Source organism: Oncorhynchus mykiss, chromosome 1, assembly GCF_013265735.2.
Source record: "Oncorhynchus mykiss isolate Arlee chromosome 1, USDA_OmykA_1.1, whole genome shotgun sequence".
NCBI classification, from domain to species: Eukaryota; Metazoa; Chordata; class Actinopteri; order Salmoniformes; family Salmonidae; genus Oncorhynchus; species Oncorhynchus mykiss.
The window spans coordinates 35,971,061-35,990,821 of NC_048565.1; the positions used below are offsets into that span (position 1 = coordinate 35,971,061).

At 41.6% G+C, this 19,761-nt stretch overlaps 1 protein-coding gene across 2 annotated transcripts; it reads right to left on the reverse strand.

Moving 5' to 3' along the window:
- Positions 1 to 270: 270 nt before the first annotated feature.
- armc10 (armadillo repeat containing 10) lies at positions 271 to 11,827 on the reverse strand. 2 transcript variants are annotated; one of them, XM_021600276.2, is made up of 6 exons: positions 11,089 to 11,588; positions 10,469 to 10,614; positions 10,059 to 10,193; positions 3,351 to 3,527; positions 3,158 to 3,229; positions 271 to 2,829 (listed from the first exon to the last, which is right to left on the reverse strand). In XM_021600276.2, exons 1-6 carry the CDS (start codon positions 11,354 to 11,356, stop codon positions 2,578 to 2,580), a joined length of 1,050 nt encoding a protein of 349 aa, XP_021455951.2. In that variant the 5' UTR covers positions 11,357 to 11,588; the 3' UTR covers positions 271 to 2,577. The 2 variants fall into 2 exon arrangements, with proteins under 2 accessions (XP_021455951.2, XP_021455958.2); XM_021600283.2 differs by lacking the exon at positions 11,089 to 11,588 and adding an exon at positions 11,657 to 11,827 and having other exon boundaries at positions 2,343 to 2,829.
- Positions 11,828 to 19,761: the final 7,934 nt, after the last annotated feature.

The window sequence follows — 19,761 nt, forward strand, 5'->3', positions numbered from 1 at the left end:
AGTGCTGTTGAGGCTACTGTAGACCTTAATTGACAAGTGTTTTAAGCAGTTATTTGGTGACGTGAATATATTTAGTATAATTTTATCTAAAAATGATCAATTTAATGTTTCACTATTTGTAAGAAATTCACTGAGGATGGTCCTCCCCTTCCTCCTCTGAGGAGCCTTCACTGCGCTTGACAAATGTCTTTCTGCTTAAATCAACTGTTATGCTCCTACATGGTCTGACTTTGACAATACAATCAATATGTGTGATCTCACTGCGTTTGGTTTGTGGAAAGAGTTGTATTAGAATGAAAACATGAATAATATTTTGCTATGTGGGGGGGAGCATTCACAAACCTTTCCCCTTCCTCTTGGTCAGAGAAACCCAGACAGTGCCATAATAATATGCTGGCTTTGAACCACTTACCAGCTTCAACACTAGAGGGCATAGATTGCACATCGTATTTTACTGGAAATAAAGGAACCTCAACTTTTCATTTATAACAAGCTCAAACAATGAGGCATGGAGAGATGGAGGCAGTCACCTTTAAAATAAAACATATTTACTCACAAATGTAAAACAAACAAAACAAATCTATACATTAAGAAGGCCAAAACTGGGTTGAAACAAGAAACAACTGAATAATCCAAAATAAATATTTCCTGAATAACTGTAGCAGATAAGCTTTACACAAGGGGATGCTACCGTTGGTACTGATTAAAAATACACATCCATCTTCCCATCTCTGCTCTTAAACACAAAAGCCTGGGAGAAGAGATAGTTTTGGGTCTGACACGGAGTCTCTCGACATCAGAATTTTGCAGCATTTGTACAGACCAGAGAGGTCTAACTCCAGTCCCAGAGAAATTCTGGGTGTGCAGGCTATTGTTCCAGACCAGCACTGACACACCTATCTAAAAATAATATATATATTTATCCAGTCTTCCCCCTAGATTACTTTCCAGGTGGAGCGCAAAGGCCCCCAAAGCCACATCCAGGCCTTTTGGCACCTAAATTGTTGAGACAGGGACAACTATACAGGGTGGAGGGGGGAAACCATGGGTAGGGGAAACACTGAACCAGTCATGGTCTTCAATCACAGTTACCTGAACTATGTGCTGGGAGTTGGAGAAACCTAGTACAGTGCAGCCTATACTTCAAATCAGCCTCAGCTCATGTCTTATGAGATCAATGCTAAAAAATCCCATTTGGATGATGTGAATGCTGTTGGATCAGGGAAAACCCCATTGACATTTATTGAGTCATACAAACAAGAGATCAGTGACAGTAGTCTCCCTCGCTCCTCTGTAAACGGTCTACGGTGTGTGACATACCAGCACCAGGGGTCCATAACTCCAGTCCTCTCAGGTCTGACCTGGCTCAGTCTCATTCAACAGCTGTATGATTTTATAGGAAGCCTGAGATGAGCTGGTTGTCATCTTTCTTATCTCAGTGCTTTAAACAAACAATTCAAGTCACGGAATGTTTCAGCCTATAATTTATTTAAGCAGTCTGCAGGGAGTACTCGTTCCGCTTGAAAGCGTTAAGCTGCTAGTGCACACATTTCAGATATACCTAACTTGACCTTTGATTCCCAGGTGTAAATCAGTTACTGATTGATAGTTTAAGAGGGCAAGACTTGACAGTCGAAGACTGGAGCTGTGTATCCCTGTACTGGTGTCAACAAGGCATTCAAATTGTGTGCATCAAGTAACTTCAAAGTACAGTAACGATTGGCCAGCCTCTCCAGATTGTCTCCTCCACAAGATGTGTTAGCCCACTCTGTTAAAGCCTAGGTATTAGGTCGGGGAGCAATTGCAAGTCTTCAGCTCTCAGGCAAGTTTACACATCATGCAAGTGTGGTTCACCAAACCAACTCCATTACATATGCACAGCACACCACGCAGGGGCAGTTAGTTGGGTGAGGTGTTGGAGGGCATATTACTGACACATTCTCCTTGCTTGAAAGGTTTTGGCAGTGGGTTTCAGTTAAGGGGCTTCGCCTAGAACAGGAGAAAGTGGACAACATGTTCTCAGGAGAGAGAAAGACACAGTGGATGTGGAGCGCTGCCTCTTTAAATACAGCCTAAAATTACAGCCTAAGTGAAGGAGGAGTGGGAGGGGAGGGAGAGGTGGCCCGAGTCTCAATACTATTAAATGGCTTCCTCTCCACCTCACCTCCTTCCTTCCTTTATGATCACTGATCGGTAGATAATTGGATAGATTTCCAATGGCTGTAGGGGACTTTACTGAAGTGAAGGTTTATGATGGTTTGGTTGAGGTTTGGAGTGGAGAAGTAGGACACAGATTGGGTAGAAATTGGCAGAAGGGGTGAAGGGCAGGGTGGTGTTTGAAGGCACGGGCAGGCCTGGGCAGATTGATTAAGTCTGGTTGTGGAGGTAAGAGGGTGGAGGTTTGAAAGTAGGATGTATGTTTGGTGGCATGATTAAGGAGAACTGGGGATTGGGAAGATTGGAGGAACAGGAGGTTAAAGGAGTCAAGGTTGGGAAAAAATCAAGTTGGAGTTGGAGGTTAAATTAATAATATAGGTAAGAGAGGTTGTGTCGGGATTTGAGGTTCGGTATGGGGGTCTACAAGAGGACACGGGCCACCTGGGCTCGGACCTCGCCGTCGGGGTGAGAGAGAAGCTGGATCAGTTTGCTTTGCAGCTGGGAGGACTCATCCAGCAGGACCCGGTACAGGCCATCCTGTCTCCTCCTCAGAGCCTCCGCCACCTGGGCAGAAGGCCTCCAGGCCTTCAAGTTCCCTGCAAACATCAGCAGCCGCAGGAGAACCGCCGAGCTGGTCCGCACGTCAAACAGCAGCACCACAGCGGCTGGAGCCTGGGAAGGACGCAGAGAGCAACAACACAGCTCAAGTCAAGTTTAGAGCTCTAAACAATAATGACACAGCAGGACCATGGAGGCTGGCACATCAGGGGAATACTAAAGGAAGACAGAGTCTGGATCATGAGACTAGGTATGATATGTACACACCCAAAGACCCAGGTGCTGAACTGAGCAGTTCAAAGAGAACAGATCTGATTTGTGACTAGATCGTTCAAGCTTAAATGTAGGCTAAATTAACAATCATTGTAATACGAGGCCCTATCAGAGTTGATGACCATGTGTGTCTGTTTTGTCTGTAAATGTATTTGTATGTCGGTCTTACCTGAGCTTGCACTATGTCATCCATCATATCAGGATTGGAGGATAAATTCACAAGCACTTTTAAAACTTGGATCTGTAAAGAAAAAGTAGGAATACATTATTCAATCATAACTGGGATTTACACTGAATTACATTTGGGTTGAGTTCCAATATACACAAGCTATACAACAGTCCATAAATGGCTCCTACTGTACCTGTAACACTTGATTGCTAACAACGAGCAGAGAAAGGAGGAGGGTGATGGACCCCCTGAGTAGCTGGTGGTGGTCATCTGTGACGGACAGGTTGGTCAGCAGCCGGAGGGCAGCCATCTGGAGGTCAGAGTTCACCGGAGACATCTCGATTAGTTCCAGCACCTGGGCCACGTACACCTGACAGACAGAGGACAGAAACGTTGATTGTTAAACTGAAGAAATTGATGTAGTTAAAAACCCTCTCCTCTTTGAAGAGAAGGTTAGGTATTGAATGGAGTATTGAGTATAGAAACACTTAAGGATGGAAGGTCTTAAAAGGCCACAAACAGTCAAAATCACATTTTTCATGAGAATGCTGACCAAAGTATGATGACCAAAGTATGAAAAATGACTGTTGCTTCTACATTGATAAAGTGTGATCATAAAGTTACTGGTCCCCTCCCCCATGTCAAACACTTTGATTCCAGAGGCGAGATAGGGTGACATCACCCTAACTCTCTCATTTTAACACACCAATGGTAACATGATATTCTCTTACCTACTTTAAATAAGTACTGCATTGTAAGCAACATCAGAGAATGCATTTTTGCAGTAGAGTGTGGTTTATATAGCTACTCTACTGGTGCCAAAATTTGACTACAGGGCACAGGTTTCAAAATCATTCCACTGTAGGGTATCAGCAAATATAACTGAAAGTTTACCATATTCATCTATGGCAAAGTTACTTATATGTTTCCCCTTTCACCTGTGTCTGGTGTTAGCTAGTTACTGGCTAGCTAGGTCTTCACCTGTGTCTGGTGTTAGCTAGTTACTGGCTAGCTAGGTCTTCACCTGTGTCTGGTGTTAGCTAGTTACTGGCTAGCTAGGTCTTCACCTGTGTCTGGTGTTAGCTAGTTACTGGCTAGCTAGGTCTTCACCTGTGTCTGGTGTTAGCTAGTTACTGGCTAGCTAGGTCTTCACCTGTGTCTGGTGTTAGCTAGTTACTGGCTAGCTAGGTCTTCACCTGTGTCTGGTGTTAGCTAGTTACTGGCTAGCTAGGTCTTCAGCTAGCATGGAACAAAGGGAGGAGGGGGGGGGGGCTGTTCAAGTCAACACATCCATCAGTGCTGCGTCACAAGAGACATGGCAAATGGGAGAAGTATAAAACATTTGACATCACTGATGCAATTTGAATGTTGTTTGAGTTGCTTTGTATATCACCAAATTTGCTTGAGATGATTTCACTGCAATACTGCATCCATAAGAATGGTGCCAAAGGAGATGGCTGCCGTTTTACGATCCCGTAACCAATTGTGCTGTTGTGTATGTTTTTTTTGCGTTATTTGTAAGTTATTTTGTACATAATGTTTCTGCCACCGTGTCTTATGACCAAAAAGAGCTTCTAGATAACAGGACAGCTATTACTCACTCCGTACTGGAGGAATAATATTTCTTCAACAAGACGGAAGGGAAGGATTTACTTCAGACGCCCGACAAAGCCCTAATCCCAGTCATTTACAGGAGAAAGAGACGGAGGTAATGTGGACAAAGGTCTGGGTGCCTTGTAAGGATCTGTCTCCGTGAGGGTAATCTACCTTCACCATCGGTCCTATTAGCCAATGTACAATCAATCTATAATAAAATAGACTAACTACGATCAAGTATATCCTACTAACGGGACATTAACTGTAATATCTTATTTTTCCCCGAGTCGCGGCTGAACGACGACATGAATAACATACAGCTGGCAGGTTGTAAGCTTCTTCGGCATGATAGAACAATGGCCTCGGGTAAGACAAGGGGTGGCGTTCTACGTATATTTGTAAACAACCGCTGGTGCACGAAATCTAAGAAAGTCTCAAGGTTTTGCTCGCCTGAGGCAGAGTATCTCATCATAAGCTGTAGACCACACTAGTTTGAATGATTAATCGGAATGGCCGATTTCAAGTTTCCATAACAATCGGAAATCGGAATCTTTGGACACAGACTTTATTTAACTAGGCAAGTCAGTAAAGAACACATTCTTATTTTCAATGACGGCCTAGGAACGGTGGGTTAACTGCCTTGTTCAGGTGGCAGAACAACAGATTTTTATCTTGTCAGCTCCGGGATTCAATCTTGCAACCTTACAGTTAACTAGTCCAACGCTCTAAACACCTGCCTCTCATTGCACTCCACAAGGAGCCTGCCTGTTACACGAATGCAGTAGAAGCCAAGGTAAGTTGCTAGCTAGCATTACATTTATCTTATAAAAAACAATCAATCAATCAATCATAATCACTAGTCAACTACACATGGTTGATGATATTACTAGTTTATCTAGCGTGTCCGGAGTTGCATATAAATCGATGCAACGCAGGGGGATGATTTAACAAAAGCGCATTTGCGAAAAAAGCACAATCGTTGCACGACTGTATCTAACCATAAACACCAATGCCTTTCTTAAAATCAATACACAGAAGCATATATTTTTAAACCTGCATATTTAGCTAAAACAAATCCAGGTTAGCAGGCAATATTAACCAGGTGAAATTGTGTCACTTCTCTTGCGTTCATTGCATGCAGAGTCAGGGTATATGCAACAGTTTGGGCAGCCTGGCTCATTGTGAACTAATTTGCCAGAATTTTACGTAATTATGACATAACATTGAAGGTTGTACAATGTAACGGGAATATTTAGACTTAGGGATTCCACCCGTTAGATAAAATACAGAACGGTTCCGTATTTCACTGAAATAATAAACTTTTTGTTTTCGAAATGATAGTTTCCGGATTCGACCATATTAATGACCTAAGGCTCGTATTTCTGTGTGTAATCATGTTATAACCAAGTATGATTTGATAGAGCAGTCTGACTGAGTGATGGTAGGCAGCAGCAGGCTCATAAGCATTCATTCAAACAGCACTTTCGTGCGTTTTGCCAGCAGCTCTTCATTGGGCTGTTTATGGCTTCAAGCCGATCAACTCCCGAGATTAGGCTGGTGTAACCGATGTGAAATGGCTAGCTAGTTAGCGGGGTGCAGCTTTTGTGGAGCGATGTGTAATGCTGCTTCGAGGCTGGCTTTTGTCGATGTGTTCCTGGTTCGAGCCCAGGTAGAGACGAGGGGAGGGACGGAAGCTATACTGTTACACTGGCAATACTAAAGGGCCTATAAGAACATCCAATAGTCAAAGGTATATGAAATACAAATGGTATAGAGAGAAATAGTCCTATAAATACTATATTAACTACAACCTAAATTCTCTTACCTTGGAATATTGAAGTATCATGTTAAAAGGAACCACCAACTTTCATATGTTCTGAGCAAGGAACTTAAACGTTAGCTTTCTTACATGGCACATATTGCACTTTTACTTTCTTCTCCAACACTTTGTTTTTGCATTATTTAAACCAAATTGAACATGTTTCATTATTTATTTGAGGCTTAATATAATTTATCAATAAAAATCTATTAAGTTAAAATAAGTGTTAATTCAGTATTGTTGTAATTGTCATTATTATAAATAAATAATAATCGGTATCGGCGTTGAAAATCATAATCGGTCGACCTCTATTTACCAAGAGTTTATCTGTATTTTTTGTAACTGTCCATTTACCACCACAAACCACTGCTGGCACTAAGACAGCACTCAATGAGCTGTATACGGCTATAAGCAAACAGGAAACCGCTCATCCAGAGGCCAGCGCTCCTAGTAGCCGGGAACTTTAATGCAGGGAAACTCAAATCCGTTTAACCTCATTTGTACCAGCATCTTAAATGTGCAACCGGGGGGGGGGGGCTATAGACCACCTTCACGCCACACAAAGAGACGCGTGCAAAGCTCTCTCCCTCCATTTAGCAAATCTGGCCATAATTATATCCTCCTAATTCCTGCTTACAAGCAAAAACTAAAGCAGGAAGTAGATTGTAAACTGTCATGGTCAAAACATATTGATGCGGTAGTAGCTAAGATGGGGAGAAGTCTGTCTATAATAAAGCGATGCTCTGCCTTCTTAACAACACAATCAACAAGGCAGGTCCTACAGGCCCTAGTTTTGTCGCACCTTGACTACTGTTCAGTCGTGTAGTCAGGTGCCACAAAAAAGGACTTAGGAAAATTGCAATTGGCTCAGAACAGGGCAGCACGGCTGGCCCTTGGATGTAGACAGAGAGCAAATATTAATAGCATGTCAATCTCTCCTGGCTGAAAGTGGAGGAGAGATTGACTTCAACACTACTTTTATTTATGTTGAATGCACCGAGCTGTCCGTCAGTTTGGTGCACCCATGTCCGACAGCTCAGACCCCATGCATACCCCTTAAGACATGCCACCAGAGGTCTCTTCACAGTCCCCCAGAACAGACTATGGGAGGCACACAGTACTACATAGAGCCATGACTACATGGAACTCTATTACACATCAAGTATCTGACGCAAGCAGTAAAATTAGATTTAAAAAAAACAAAAAAACAGTTGAAACACCTTATGGAACAGAGCGGGGACTGAAGCAACACAAACATTGGCACAGACACATGCATACACACACACACACACAGGATAACATACGCACTATACATTCACATGGATTTAGTACTGTAGATTTGGTAGTGGTGGAGTAGGAGCCTGCGGGCACACAGTGTGTTGGGAAATCTGCGAATGTATTGTAATGTTTTAAAATTGTATAAACTGCCTTAATTTTGCTGGACCCCAGGATGGGGATCCATAATAAATACAAATACATCCAAGCCACAAGACTCCTGAACTGCTATTCAAATGCCCCCCACCTCCCCTTTTACACTAGCGCTACTCTGTTTAAAAAATAAATAAAATCTATGCACAGTCACCTTAATAACTCTACCTACATGTACATATTACCTCAATTACCTCGAACTAACCGGTGCCTCCGCACATTGACTCTGTACCAGTACCCCCTGCATATAGCCTTGCTATTGTTATTTTACTGCGGCTGTTTGAGTACGTTACATTTATTTTTATTTTTTACTTAACACTTTTTCTCTTAACTTCTTAAAGCATTGTTGGTTAAGGGCTTGTAAGTAGGCATTTCACTGTAATTTCACCTGTTCTATTCGGTGCATGTGACAAATAAAATGTTATTTGAAGTTGCTTGACAGCTGCATTTCAAAGAGCTTTCAGTCAAGGCAAGCTCATGAATATAAGCGCCCAGCCAACTCAGCCTGTCTTTTAAAACTTTTTGGTAGTTAGCCATCAGTGATTTCTCACTTTATTTCCATTTCTATCCAAAACAAATATTATGGGTGATGTTTTAGACACTCAAAAGGCTATTTCACACTGGAATCAGAATGACTTTTCGGGACCTTTAATTCTAACCATCTTCGGATACTCAATTTTAAACGAATTAACTTCCTGAAGAACCAAAATGATTTAATTAGAATCTGCAATATGATAACTGCTAGCCATTTGGTAGGCTCTGTGAATTTTTACCTTATTTCCCGCACGAAACTAGAACAAAACCAGACCATGATTTTTTTCTTCATTAAATGTAATACATAGAAGGATATTTTGGAGAAGGATTGTTTACATATACATTTACACTTGTATCTTAAAGCATAATTGAGAAATAATGAATTGAAGTTCCAACGTTTGTGACATTTTGGCATTAACCAGGCCCCCTTTCAAGACTCCATAATGAAAAAACAGTGTCATATGAAGCTTTACCATTTGCTCTGTAATACGAGTAGTATTTCTCACATGAATATGAAAAACAAACATGAATATTGAAAATATACCATTTTTGAATTGGCCATTTAAAAAATATATATATTGTTGAACCTAATATACTCTACAGGTATATCAAAGTTCCAGAGTGGGATAGTTTTAAAGTTATGTCCCATTTCACGTAGAGAAATTGGCGTAGTAGGAAATCATAGCCCTCCTGATTTGCACATCCTGCAAATCAGGGGTCTACGCTGATCTTCTTTTTTTTTTTTACTCGAAGCCCGTGTACACCTAGGTTGAAAAATGTAGGTGTACAATTAAAAATATTTGAGATATTAAAGCTATAATCCTTCATTTTTATAGGCTCACTGGTACGGCGCCTAAATAAAAATGCCACGTCACACAGCAAGACATTTAGGTGAATATGTGAGTAAAATGGTCACACTGTAGAGCCTGACAGGGAGACCAATCATAACTCTAAAAAAAGTAGAATAGATACCACTGTGGAACTTTGATGTTGCCGTGTAGAGTATATACTGTTCAACAATATATTGAAACCGTAGTCAAATCAAAATGTGACTATTTTCAATATTCTTGTTTATATTTTTCAATATTCATAAATTTATGTAAGAAAACTTATTGAAATCAAAATACTACTCATATTCCATAGCAAGCGGTAAATCTTTAAATGACACCAATTTTTGCTTTGAAGTGCCTACAGATGAAACATTATAGACTCTTAAAGGAGGCCTGGGTAAGGCCAAAATGTCACAAATGTTCCATCTTCAATTCATTATTTCTCAATTATGCGTTAAGATACAAATGTAAAAAATATGTAAACAATCCTTCTTCCAAATGATCCTTCTATGGATTAGGCCTAGATTTTGTGAAAATCCCCAAAAATGGTGGTCTTGTTTTGTTATAGTTTCATAAGGAATCACCCATATTGCTGATACGCATCCATCCTTTCAGATGTACTATAAGTGCCTAGAGGGGTGATGTTTTACTTTGGAATCAAGCAAAAGACTAAAAGAAATCTGGTGAGTTTTACCTTCAGTTGCTCTTGATTCCTAAGGTTCATGCTCAGGTTATTCAAGGCATTTAGAGTCTGCACTCTGACTTCTGGCACAGGATCTGACAGGAAGCCAGCTATGACGTGAAGGCCCCCAAACTCACGGATGAGATCCTGGGAGGGAGAGAGGGTAGAAAATTAAGTTGGCTTGTATGTGCAATACTCAGACAGGGCTCAATGATTAAACATGGGTATTTGAATCCCTTAACATATGGTACATTTCAGAAATATTACACCAATTGAATATAACAAGAAAATACAGATCTGCCACTAAAGAGTAATGACACTGCTAGAAAGCCAAACATGTGAATTGGAAAATTATCATTTGAAACCTTTTCACAGTAGTTTGAATTGAGGCAACAGACAAGCTTTAGAGAAGCCTGTCTCACCTGGTTTACAGTGAAGGCAGCAGTATTTCCTAAAGTGATGAGGATCTGGGCTCTGTCAGAGGGGTTGGGGCTGCCCTGAAGAAGTGACAGGAGCATCTTCAGGTGTTGTGGCTCCAGGCTTCCAGGTGATCTAGAGATGATGTCACCTGAGGAAGAGAAGCAATGTCTTAAACTGGCCAAATGCTTGTAGACAACAGGACATACAGTACTCTTCCCATGAATCACTAGTTACTTAAGCTAGCTGGCAAATTCGCTGGCATGTTTGTCAACAGCAAAACAAGATCATGCGGTCAACAATGCTAGCTAGTCACCTAGCTGACTAGCAGCAACCTTTTCAACACATATGTAAGCTGCATGTTATCTAGCTAGCGGACAAAACATGCCAATCGAGGCTAAGAATAATGATTTATGCTCAACCACGGCACCGCACGAATTTACTAGTTACCTAGCTAAGTATATATAAAGACGTTCTATAATCTACACGATCATTAAACAAACCGACTAGCTAGCTTAGCTAACTAAAGACTTGGTAACGTAAGCTTGACAAAATGACAATCTCAGATGGCTGGCTAGTTTATTGGCTAGCTAGCCAACGTTACCTCGCTAACTAATGTTCTTACTTGATGCAACATCCACGGCCTGACTTTCGCCTCCACGAACCACATCCAACCCGGACACCTTAGCTAACAAGCTCCCTGGCTGCAGAACTATACCACCGGGTGAGTTATTCTTGGGGCCATGACTTTCGCTGTAGGCACTTTTTTTATTTTCCTTGAAGCTAGTTACACTGAGAAGTTTATAAATCCCGTAGGAGGCTCCAGCCCCGGCGACTATCCCAAGCAAAGCCTTCATACTACCGAACTTGGGTATGACACTGCCATCGCCCATGCTGGAAATTCAGTGAAACGCATGAACAGATATTCAAATACTAAATACAGATCTTTAAAGTGAATCATCTAGCCAAACTAAAGATTATGACGAATTTAACTCATTTTGCACACACGCTACGAGCTAGGTTGAAGATGACAATTTAGCTTGTCCGTACACTTTTCCCCCAATGGCCGCCCAGCTGCTTTCACGGGAGTTCCTTGTTCATGAGTTTCAAGTATGTGTTGTTGGCGATCCGGAGTATGAGGGAGTGGGTGTGTCGAAAGGAGTGGAATATCTAAAATTGACTGTTAAACTCACCTTACCACGAGAGTTTGGACTTCTGTTTATAAGCCAGAGGATGAGTCTGAGTCGTATTTCACTTAGTTTTATACAAATAATTGTACATTTTCAGGTATAATTGGGGAGGCAGGTAGCCTAGTGGTTAGAACGTTGAATCCCCGAGCTGACAAGCTAAACATCTGTTGTTCTGCCCCCCGAACAACGCAGTTAACCCACTGTTCCTAGGCCGTCATTGTAAATAAGTATTTGTTCTTAACTGACTTGCCTAGTTAAATAAAGGTAAAAATAAATAAAATACAATCAGATAAGATACAGCAGGGGTTCAAACTGTAGAACCCAGTTCTTACATTTGAATATAAAAATAGATTTTTATCAAACTATGCTACATTTTATCTCTGGGACCCTCAAGATTACTGAAAATAAGTACGCTATTCATCTTCAGAGGTGAATGTATCAAACCAGATGCCGTGATAATATATATATATTATATATCAATGATGGGTGATTACCTGATCCACCTCTACGCAGATGACACCATTCTGTATACATCTGGCCCTTCTTTGGACACTGTGTTAACTAACCTCCAAACGAGCTTCAATGCCATACAACACTCCTTCTGTGGCCTCCAACTGCTCTTAAACGCTAGTAAAAACCAAATGCATGCTTTTCAACGGTTCGCTGCCCGCACCTGCCTGACTAGCATCACTACTCTGGACGGTTCTGACTTAGAATATGTGGACAACTACAAATACCTAGGTGTCTGGCTAGACTGTAAACTCTCCATCCAGACTCATATTAAACATCTCCAATCCAAAATCAAATCTAGAATCGGCTTTCTATTTCACAACAAAGCCTCCTTCACTCACGCCGCCAAACTTACCCTAGTAAAACTGACTATCCTACCGATCCTCGACTTCAGTGATGTCATCTACAAAATAGCTTCCAAATACTCTACTCAGCAAACTGGATGCAGTCTATCACAGTGCCATCCGTTTTGTTACCAAAGCCCCTTATACCACCCACCACTGCGACCTGTATGCTCTTGTCGGCTGGCCCTCGCTACATATTTGTCGCCAGACCCACTGGCTCCAGGTCATCTATAAGTCTATGCTAGTGTAGCCGATGTGAAATGGCTAGCTAGTTAGCGGTGGTGCGCGCTAGTGGCGTTTCAGTCAGTGACGTCACTTGCTCTGAGACCTTGAAGTAATGGTTCCCCTTGCTCTGCAAGGGCCACAGCTTTTGTGGAGCGATGGGTAACGATGCTTCGAGGGTGACTGTTGTCTGTGTGCAGAGCGTCCCTGGTTCGTGCCCAGGTCAGGGCGATGGGACGGACTTAAAGTCTATACTGTTACACTAGGTAAAGCTCCGCCTTATCTCAGCTCACTGGTCACGATAACAACATCCACCCGTAGCACGCGCTCCTGCAGGTATATCACATTGGTCATCCAACACCTCTTTTGGCTGCCTTTCCTTCCAGTTCTCTGCTGCCAGTGGCTGGATCTAATTGCAAAAATCTCTGAAGCTGGAGACTTATATTTCCCTCACTAACTTTAAACATCAGCTATCTGAGCAGCTAACCGATCGCTGCAGCTGTACATAGTCCATCTGTAAATAGCCCACCCAATCTACCTACCTCATCCCCATATTGTTTTTATTTACTTTTCTGCTCTTATGCACACCAGTATCTCCACTTGCACATCATCATCTGCTCATTTATCACTCCAGTGTTAATCTGCTAAATTGTAATTACTTCTCTACTATGGCCTATTTATTGCATACCTCCTCACGCCATTTGCACACACACTGTATATATACTTTTTTTTCTAATGTGTTATTGACTGTACGCTTGTTTATACCATGTGTAACTCTGTGTTGTTCTTTGTGTCGCACTGCTTTGCTTTATCTTGGCCAGGTCGCAGTTGTAAATGAGAACTACTAGCTTACCTGGTTAAATAAAGGTGACATTTTAAAATTTAAAAAAATAAAGTGTTTTGTTGTTGTGCACTCTCCTCAAACAATAGCATGGCATTTTTTTCTCTCACTGTAATAGCTACTGTAAATTGGACACTGCAGTTACATTAACAAGAATGTAAGCTTTCTGCCCATACCAGACATGTCTATGTCCTGGAAAGTTGGCTGTTACTTACAACGTCATTCTAGTCACATTACCGTACGGTAGCAACAACCGTCCCGGTGTAGGGACACCGATCCCGTAAAGGTTAATTGGCTTCAATGCACTGAGTCTTCACCAATGAGAGGCTTTGAAGCCAGGGGTTGGTCAAATTGACAGTCTTCAGAAAAGCAGTCCTCCACAGGAATTAATGGCATTTTACAGTATTTCATTTAAAGGACAAAATTACATGTATTTTTGTTGTTGTAGTGGGGACAGTAACATTAGTACTTACAAAAAATGATACTTTAAGGAAAATGTTTTGATATATTTTTTATTCAAAGTAAATAATATAGCCAGTGCAAATTATTTGTCAACACATGAAGTTTGCAAGCGGGCCCCATTCTGTTCTCTTATATACGCAACGAGGCATGGCTTAACTTGAGTACTGAATTAGGCCTGCTTGCAAACTTCATGTGTTGACAAATATTTAGATAATTTTGCACTTCTAGCTAGCTATATTACCTATGGCTGTACCGTCTTTTGGGGCATGGTCACATTAAGCCATGCCTCACTGTGTTTGGAGACTTCCCTGTACGGTTTACCTTTACCTAGTAACCAAGATTACATGTTGGCTAACTAAATTAATTCAGGGAAAATTCAAGAGGAAATCCCTTGAAAAGGGGGTAGCTGCCTCCCAATATGGCGACCGGAGTATGGACAAGTAGGTATGTTGAAAATAATGTAGTGGGCATGTGGAAATTAGTGGGTGTGTCAAAAGTGCTCTGCTATAAGTTAGAGTTAGACAGTCTTGAGTGAGCTGTGTTTTTTTCTTCCGTTTCTTACCACACAACTACCATATATTGAGATACCTATCTATGCTTTGAAAATGATGCCTGAAAAATGCTAATATCAGACCCATGTCTTGAATGGGATTTGTGCCACAAATGCTAAAAGCTTAGCATTTGGAAACAGTGCCAGCCACTGCCAGGAAAACTAAATGAAAGCATGGATTGCTGTCATACCTTGTACATATGCCACGTTCACGTGTTAGTCAGAACTTGGACATTTAAGACTTGCTAACTGGTTGAACGTGGCACGTGTATAAATGAAATTGTATTAGTCGCATGTGCCGAATACAACAGGTGAAATGCTTATTTACGAGCCCCTAACCAACAATGCAGTTTAAAAAAAACTAATACGGATAGATCTACACTGTTGGCGTGAAGAAAAGATGCAGGAAAAGGGGCCACAGATCAGGCAGCCTTCTGAGAATCCGTAGGCGAGCGAGTTAACTCCCACTGCCATCCGTTCTTGCTAACGTGCAATCATTGAAAAATTAAATTGATGACCTACAATTAAGATTATTCTACCAACGGGACATCAAAAACTGTAAAATCTTATGTTTCACTGAGACGTGGCTGAACAACGATACGGACAATATAGAGCTAGCGGAATTTTCCATGCACCGGCAGAACAGAGATGCTACATCTGGTAAGACGATGGGTGGGGTTGTGTGTCTATTTATCAATAACAGCTGGGGCGCGATGTCTAATATTAAAGAAGTCTCGAGATATTGTTCGCCTGAGGTAGAGTACCTTATGATAATCAATAGACCACACTATCTACCAAGAGAGTTTTCATCTATGTTATTCGTAGCATTCTATTTACGACCACAGAACGAAGCTGGCACTAAGACCGCTCTCAACCAACTCTATAAAGCCAGAAGCAAAAAAGAAAATGCTCACCCAGAAGCGGCGCTCCTAGTGGCCGGAGACTTTAATGCAGGCAAACTTAAATCATTTTTACCAAATTTGCAAACAGAGAAAAAAAATCCTAGACCACCTTTACTCCACACACAGAAATGTGTGTGTGTATCCACATCGATGGAACAGTAGTGGAGAGGGTAGTACATCACCAACGAACTATCATGGTCCAAACACACCAAGACAGTCGTGAAGACGGCACGACAAAACCTTTTCCCTCTCAGTTGACTAAGATGCACCATCGAGAGCATCCTGACCGGTTGCATCACTGCCTGTTATGTTATGGCAACTGTTCGGCATCTGACCGTAAGGCACTACAGAGGGTATTGCGAACAGCCCAGTAAATCACAGGGGCCAAGCTTCCTGCCATCCAGGACCTATACAATAGGTAGTGTCAGAGAAAGGCCCATAAAATTGTCAGAGACTCCAGTCACCCAAGTTATAGACTGTTTTCTCTGCTACCGCACGGCAAGCGGTAGCGGAGCGCCAAGTCTAGGACCAAATGGCTCCTCCGCGGCTTCTATCCCCAAGCCATAAGACTGCTGAACAATTAATAAAATCGCCACCGGACAATTTACATTGACCCCCCCACATCCCTTTTTGTACACTACTGGTACTCGCTGTTTATCTATGCATAGTCACTTCACCCCCACCTACATGTACAAATTACCTCAACTAACCTGTCCCCCGCACACTGACTCCGTACCGGTGCCCCCTGTCTATACATTATTCTTATTGTGTTACTTTTTATTATTACTTTTTATTTTTGTCTACTTGGTAAATATTTTCATAACTCTTCTTGAACTGCACTGTTGGTTAACGTCTCTGGGATCGTTCGGGACGCTAGCGCCCCACCTCGCCAACAGCCAGTTAAAGTGCAGGGCACCAAATTCAAAACAACAGAAATCTCATAATTAAAATTCCTCAACCATACAAGTATTTTACACCATTTTAAAGATACACTTCTCGTTAATCCAACTACAGTGTCCGATTTCAAAAAGGCTTTTCGGCGAAAGCAGAACATATCATTTTATATTAGGTCAGCAACTAGTCACAGAAAGCATTCAGTACATGTATGTTTTGTGTAACGGCATTCTTCCTCCTCTTCTGAGGAGGAGTAGCGAGAAGGATCGGAGGACCAATGCGCAGCGTGGTAAGTGTCCATAACGTTTATTTTAAGACATAAACTGAACACTATGAAATACAAAACAATAAACGTGAACATGAACGAAACCGAAACAGTACCGCAACAAACACTCACACGGAAACAAACCTCCCAACATAGAAAAACACACATAGACTGCCCACCCAACTCACGCCCTGACCAACTAAAACAAAGACAAAACAAAGGAACTAAGGTCAGGACGTGACATTTTGTTTGATCAAGTTCAGATTTATATCCAAAAACCTCAGTTTACATTGGCGCCATGTTCAGAAATGCCTCCAAAACATCTGGAGAAATTGCAGAGAGCCACAACGAATAACAGAAATACTCATCATAAACTTTGATGAAAGACACATGTTTTACATAGAATTAAAGATAAACTTGTTCTTAATGCAACTGCTGTGTCAGATTTCAAAAAAGCTTTACGGCAAAAGCATAATATTCAATCATCTGAGAACAGCGTTCAGCCACAAATGCAAGCCATACAGTTACCCGCCAAGTTGTGGAGTCAACAAAAGTCAGAAATAGCATTATAAATCTTCACTTACCTTTGCTGATCTTCGTCGGAATGCACTCCCACAATACATTTTTGTTTTGTTCGATTACGTCCATATTTATGTCCAAATACCTCCATTTTGTTTAGTTCACTATTCCAAAGGCACAATGCGCGAGTGCAAAATCCAGACGAAAAGTCAAGAGTTCCATTACAGTTTGTAGAAACATGTCAAACGATGTTTACAATCCATCCTTAGGGTCTTTTTATAATAAATCTTCAATAATATTCCGACCGGACAATAGCGTATTCATTACAGAGGAAAAAAGAAGGAACGGCGCGCCCGCGTGACCGCTCAGTAAACAACTAATTGGCCTCAGCCTAGTCCACTTGTTGAAACAGCTCTTATTCAAGCCCCTTCCACAATAGAAGCCTCAAACAACTTTCTAAAGACTGTTGACCTCTGCTGGAAGCCTTGGGAAGTGCAATCTGGCCCCATAGACACAGCATATTGGATAGGCAATCACTTAAATGAAACTACAAACCTCAAATTTTTAAGGGCTTGTAAGTAAGCATTTCACGGTAAAGTCTACACTTGTAGTATTTGGCGCATGTGACAAAGTTTGATTTGATTAGATTTTGATTTGATAACAACCGAGATTAGCAGCAGTGTAAAAGGAAGGGGGGGCAATACAAATGGTCTGGGAAGTCATTTGATTAGGTGTTCAGGAGTCTTATGGCTTGGGGGTAGATCTACAACCAGTTACACTATACAACACTAAACAATACATTAATCGCACAATAACGGTGACAAACGGTGCCCACAAACTGTTACGGTCTACAGAAAGCTATCCCAACAGCAGTCCCAGCATTTTACCACTGCTACACCTGGCTGTCAGCGGAGCCTTGTCTGGCACTGAAACAGTTAATTCAGTCTCATTTACTGTCTTTAAAAAAAAACATAGCTGATATGGCTGACTTGCTTAAACAGATGTGGTTTCTATTGACAATTGAGATGTACAAACTATGGCATAAGGGGACGACAAGCGGATAAGAGGATATTCTTAATTCCGATTAAGACATTAATGAGCGAGCTAGGCTGGACGTAACAGTCAATATAACTACTTGTTTAGCACTTTTAAAATGTACAGCGACAGAATTCAGAAAATGGGCTGTTCTTACAGTGCTAGCTGTCCCAGACCTATTATTTGACCATGCTGGTCATTTATGAACATTTGAACATATTGGCCATGTTCTGTTATAATCTCCACCCGGCACAGACAGAAGAGGACTGGCCACCCCTCATAGCCTGGTTCCTCTCTAGGTTTCTTCCTAGGTTTTGGCCTTTCTAGGGAGTTTTTCCTAGCCAACGTGCTTCAACACCTGCATTGCTTGCTGTTTAGGGTTTTAGGCTGGGTTTCTGTACAGCACTTTGAGATATCAGCTGATGTACAAAGGGCTATATAAATACATTTGATTTGATTTGATTTGAAGAAGAGTTGGACAACATTCCTCAGGACACAATCAACCGCCTCATCAAAACTAACCGAAGGAGATGTGTCACGCTGCATGAGGCAAATGGTCACATCTGATACTGACTGGTTTTCTGATCCACGCATCTACCTTGTTTTTAAAGGTATCTGTGAATTTATTTCAGTTGACTGATTCCCTTATGAACTGTAAGTCGGTTGCATTTATATTTTTATTCAGTGTATTTGTTAAATGTACAGTGCAGTTGGAAAGCATTAAGACCCATTGACTTTTTGCATATTTTGTTACGTTACAGCCTTATTCTAAAATTGATTACATGTTTTTTTCATCAATCTACACACAATAGCCCATAATGACAAAGCAAAAACAGGTTTTTAGAGTTTTTTGCTAATTTATTAAAGAACTGACATATCACATTTACTGAAGTATTCAGACCCTTTACTCAGTACTTTGTTAAAGCACCTTTGGCAGTGATTCCAGCCTCAAGTCTTCTTGTGTATGACTCTACAAGCTTGGCACACATATATTTGGGGAGTTTACGCCATTCTTCTCTGCAGATCCTCTCAAGCTCTGTCAGGTTGGATGGGGAGGGTTGCTGCACGGCTATTTTCAGGTCTCTCCAGAGATGTTAGATCGGGTTGAAGTCCGGGCTCTGGCTGGGTCACTCAAGGACATTCAGAGACATGTCCCAAAGCCACTCATGGTTTGTCTTGGCTTTGTGCTTAGGGTTGTTGTCCTGTTTGAAGGTGAACCTTCTCCCCAGTCTGTGTTCCTGAGCGCTCTACAGTAGGTTTTCATCAAGAATCTCAGTACTCTGTTTATCTTTCCCTCGATCCTGACTACTCCCTCAGTCCCTGCTGCTGAAAAACATCATGATGCTGCCACCAACTTGCTTCACTGTAGGGATGGTGCCATGTTACCTCCAGACGTGACGCTTGGCATTCAGGCCAAAGAGTTCAATCTTGATTTCATCAGACCAAAGAATCTTGTTTCTCATGGTCTGGGAGTCTTTAGGTGCCTTTTGACGAACTCCAAGCGGGCTGTCTTGTGCGTTTTTACTGAGGAGTGGCTTCCGTCTGGCAACTCTACCATAAAGGC

Coding starts and splice junctions, on each gene's coding strand:
- armc10 (XM_021600276.2), bottom strand. CDS start 11,356: ATGGGCGATGGCAGTGTCATACCCAAGTTCGGTAGTATGAAGGCTTTG. Junction 10,194..10,468: donor CTGCCTTCACTGTAAACCAG/GTGAGACAGGCT, acceptor TCTCCCTCCCAG/GATCTCATCCGTGAGTTTGG. Junction 2,830..3,157: donor ATGACATAGTGCAAGCTCAG/GTAAGACCGACA, acceptor CGTCCTTCCCAG/GCTCCAGCCGCTGTGGTGCT.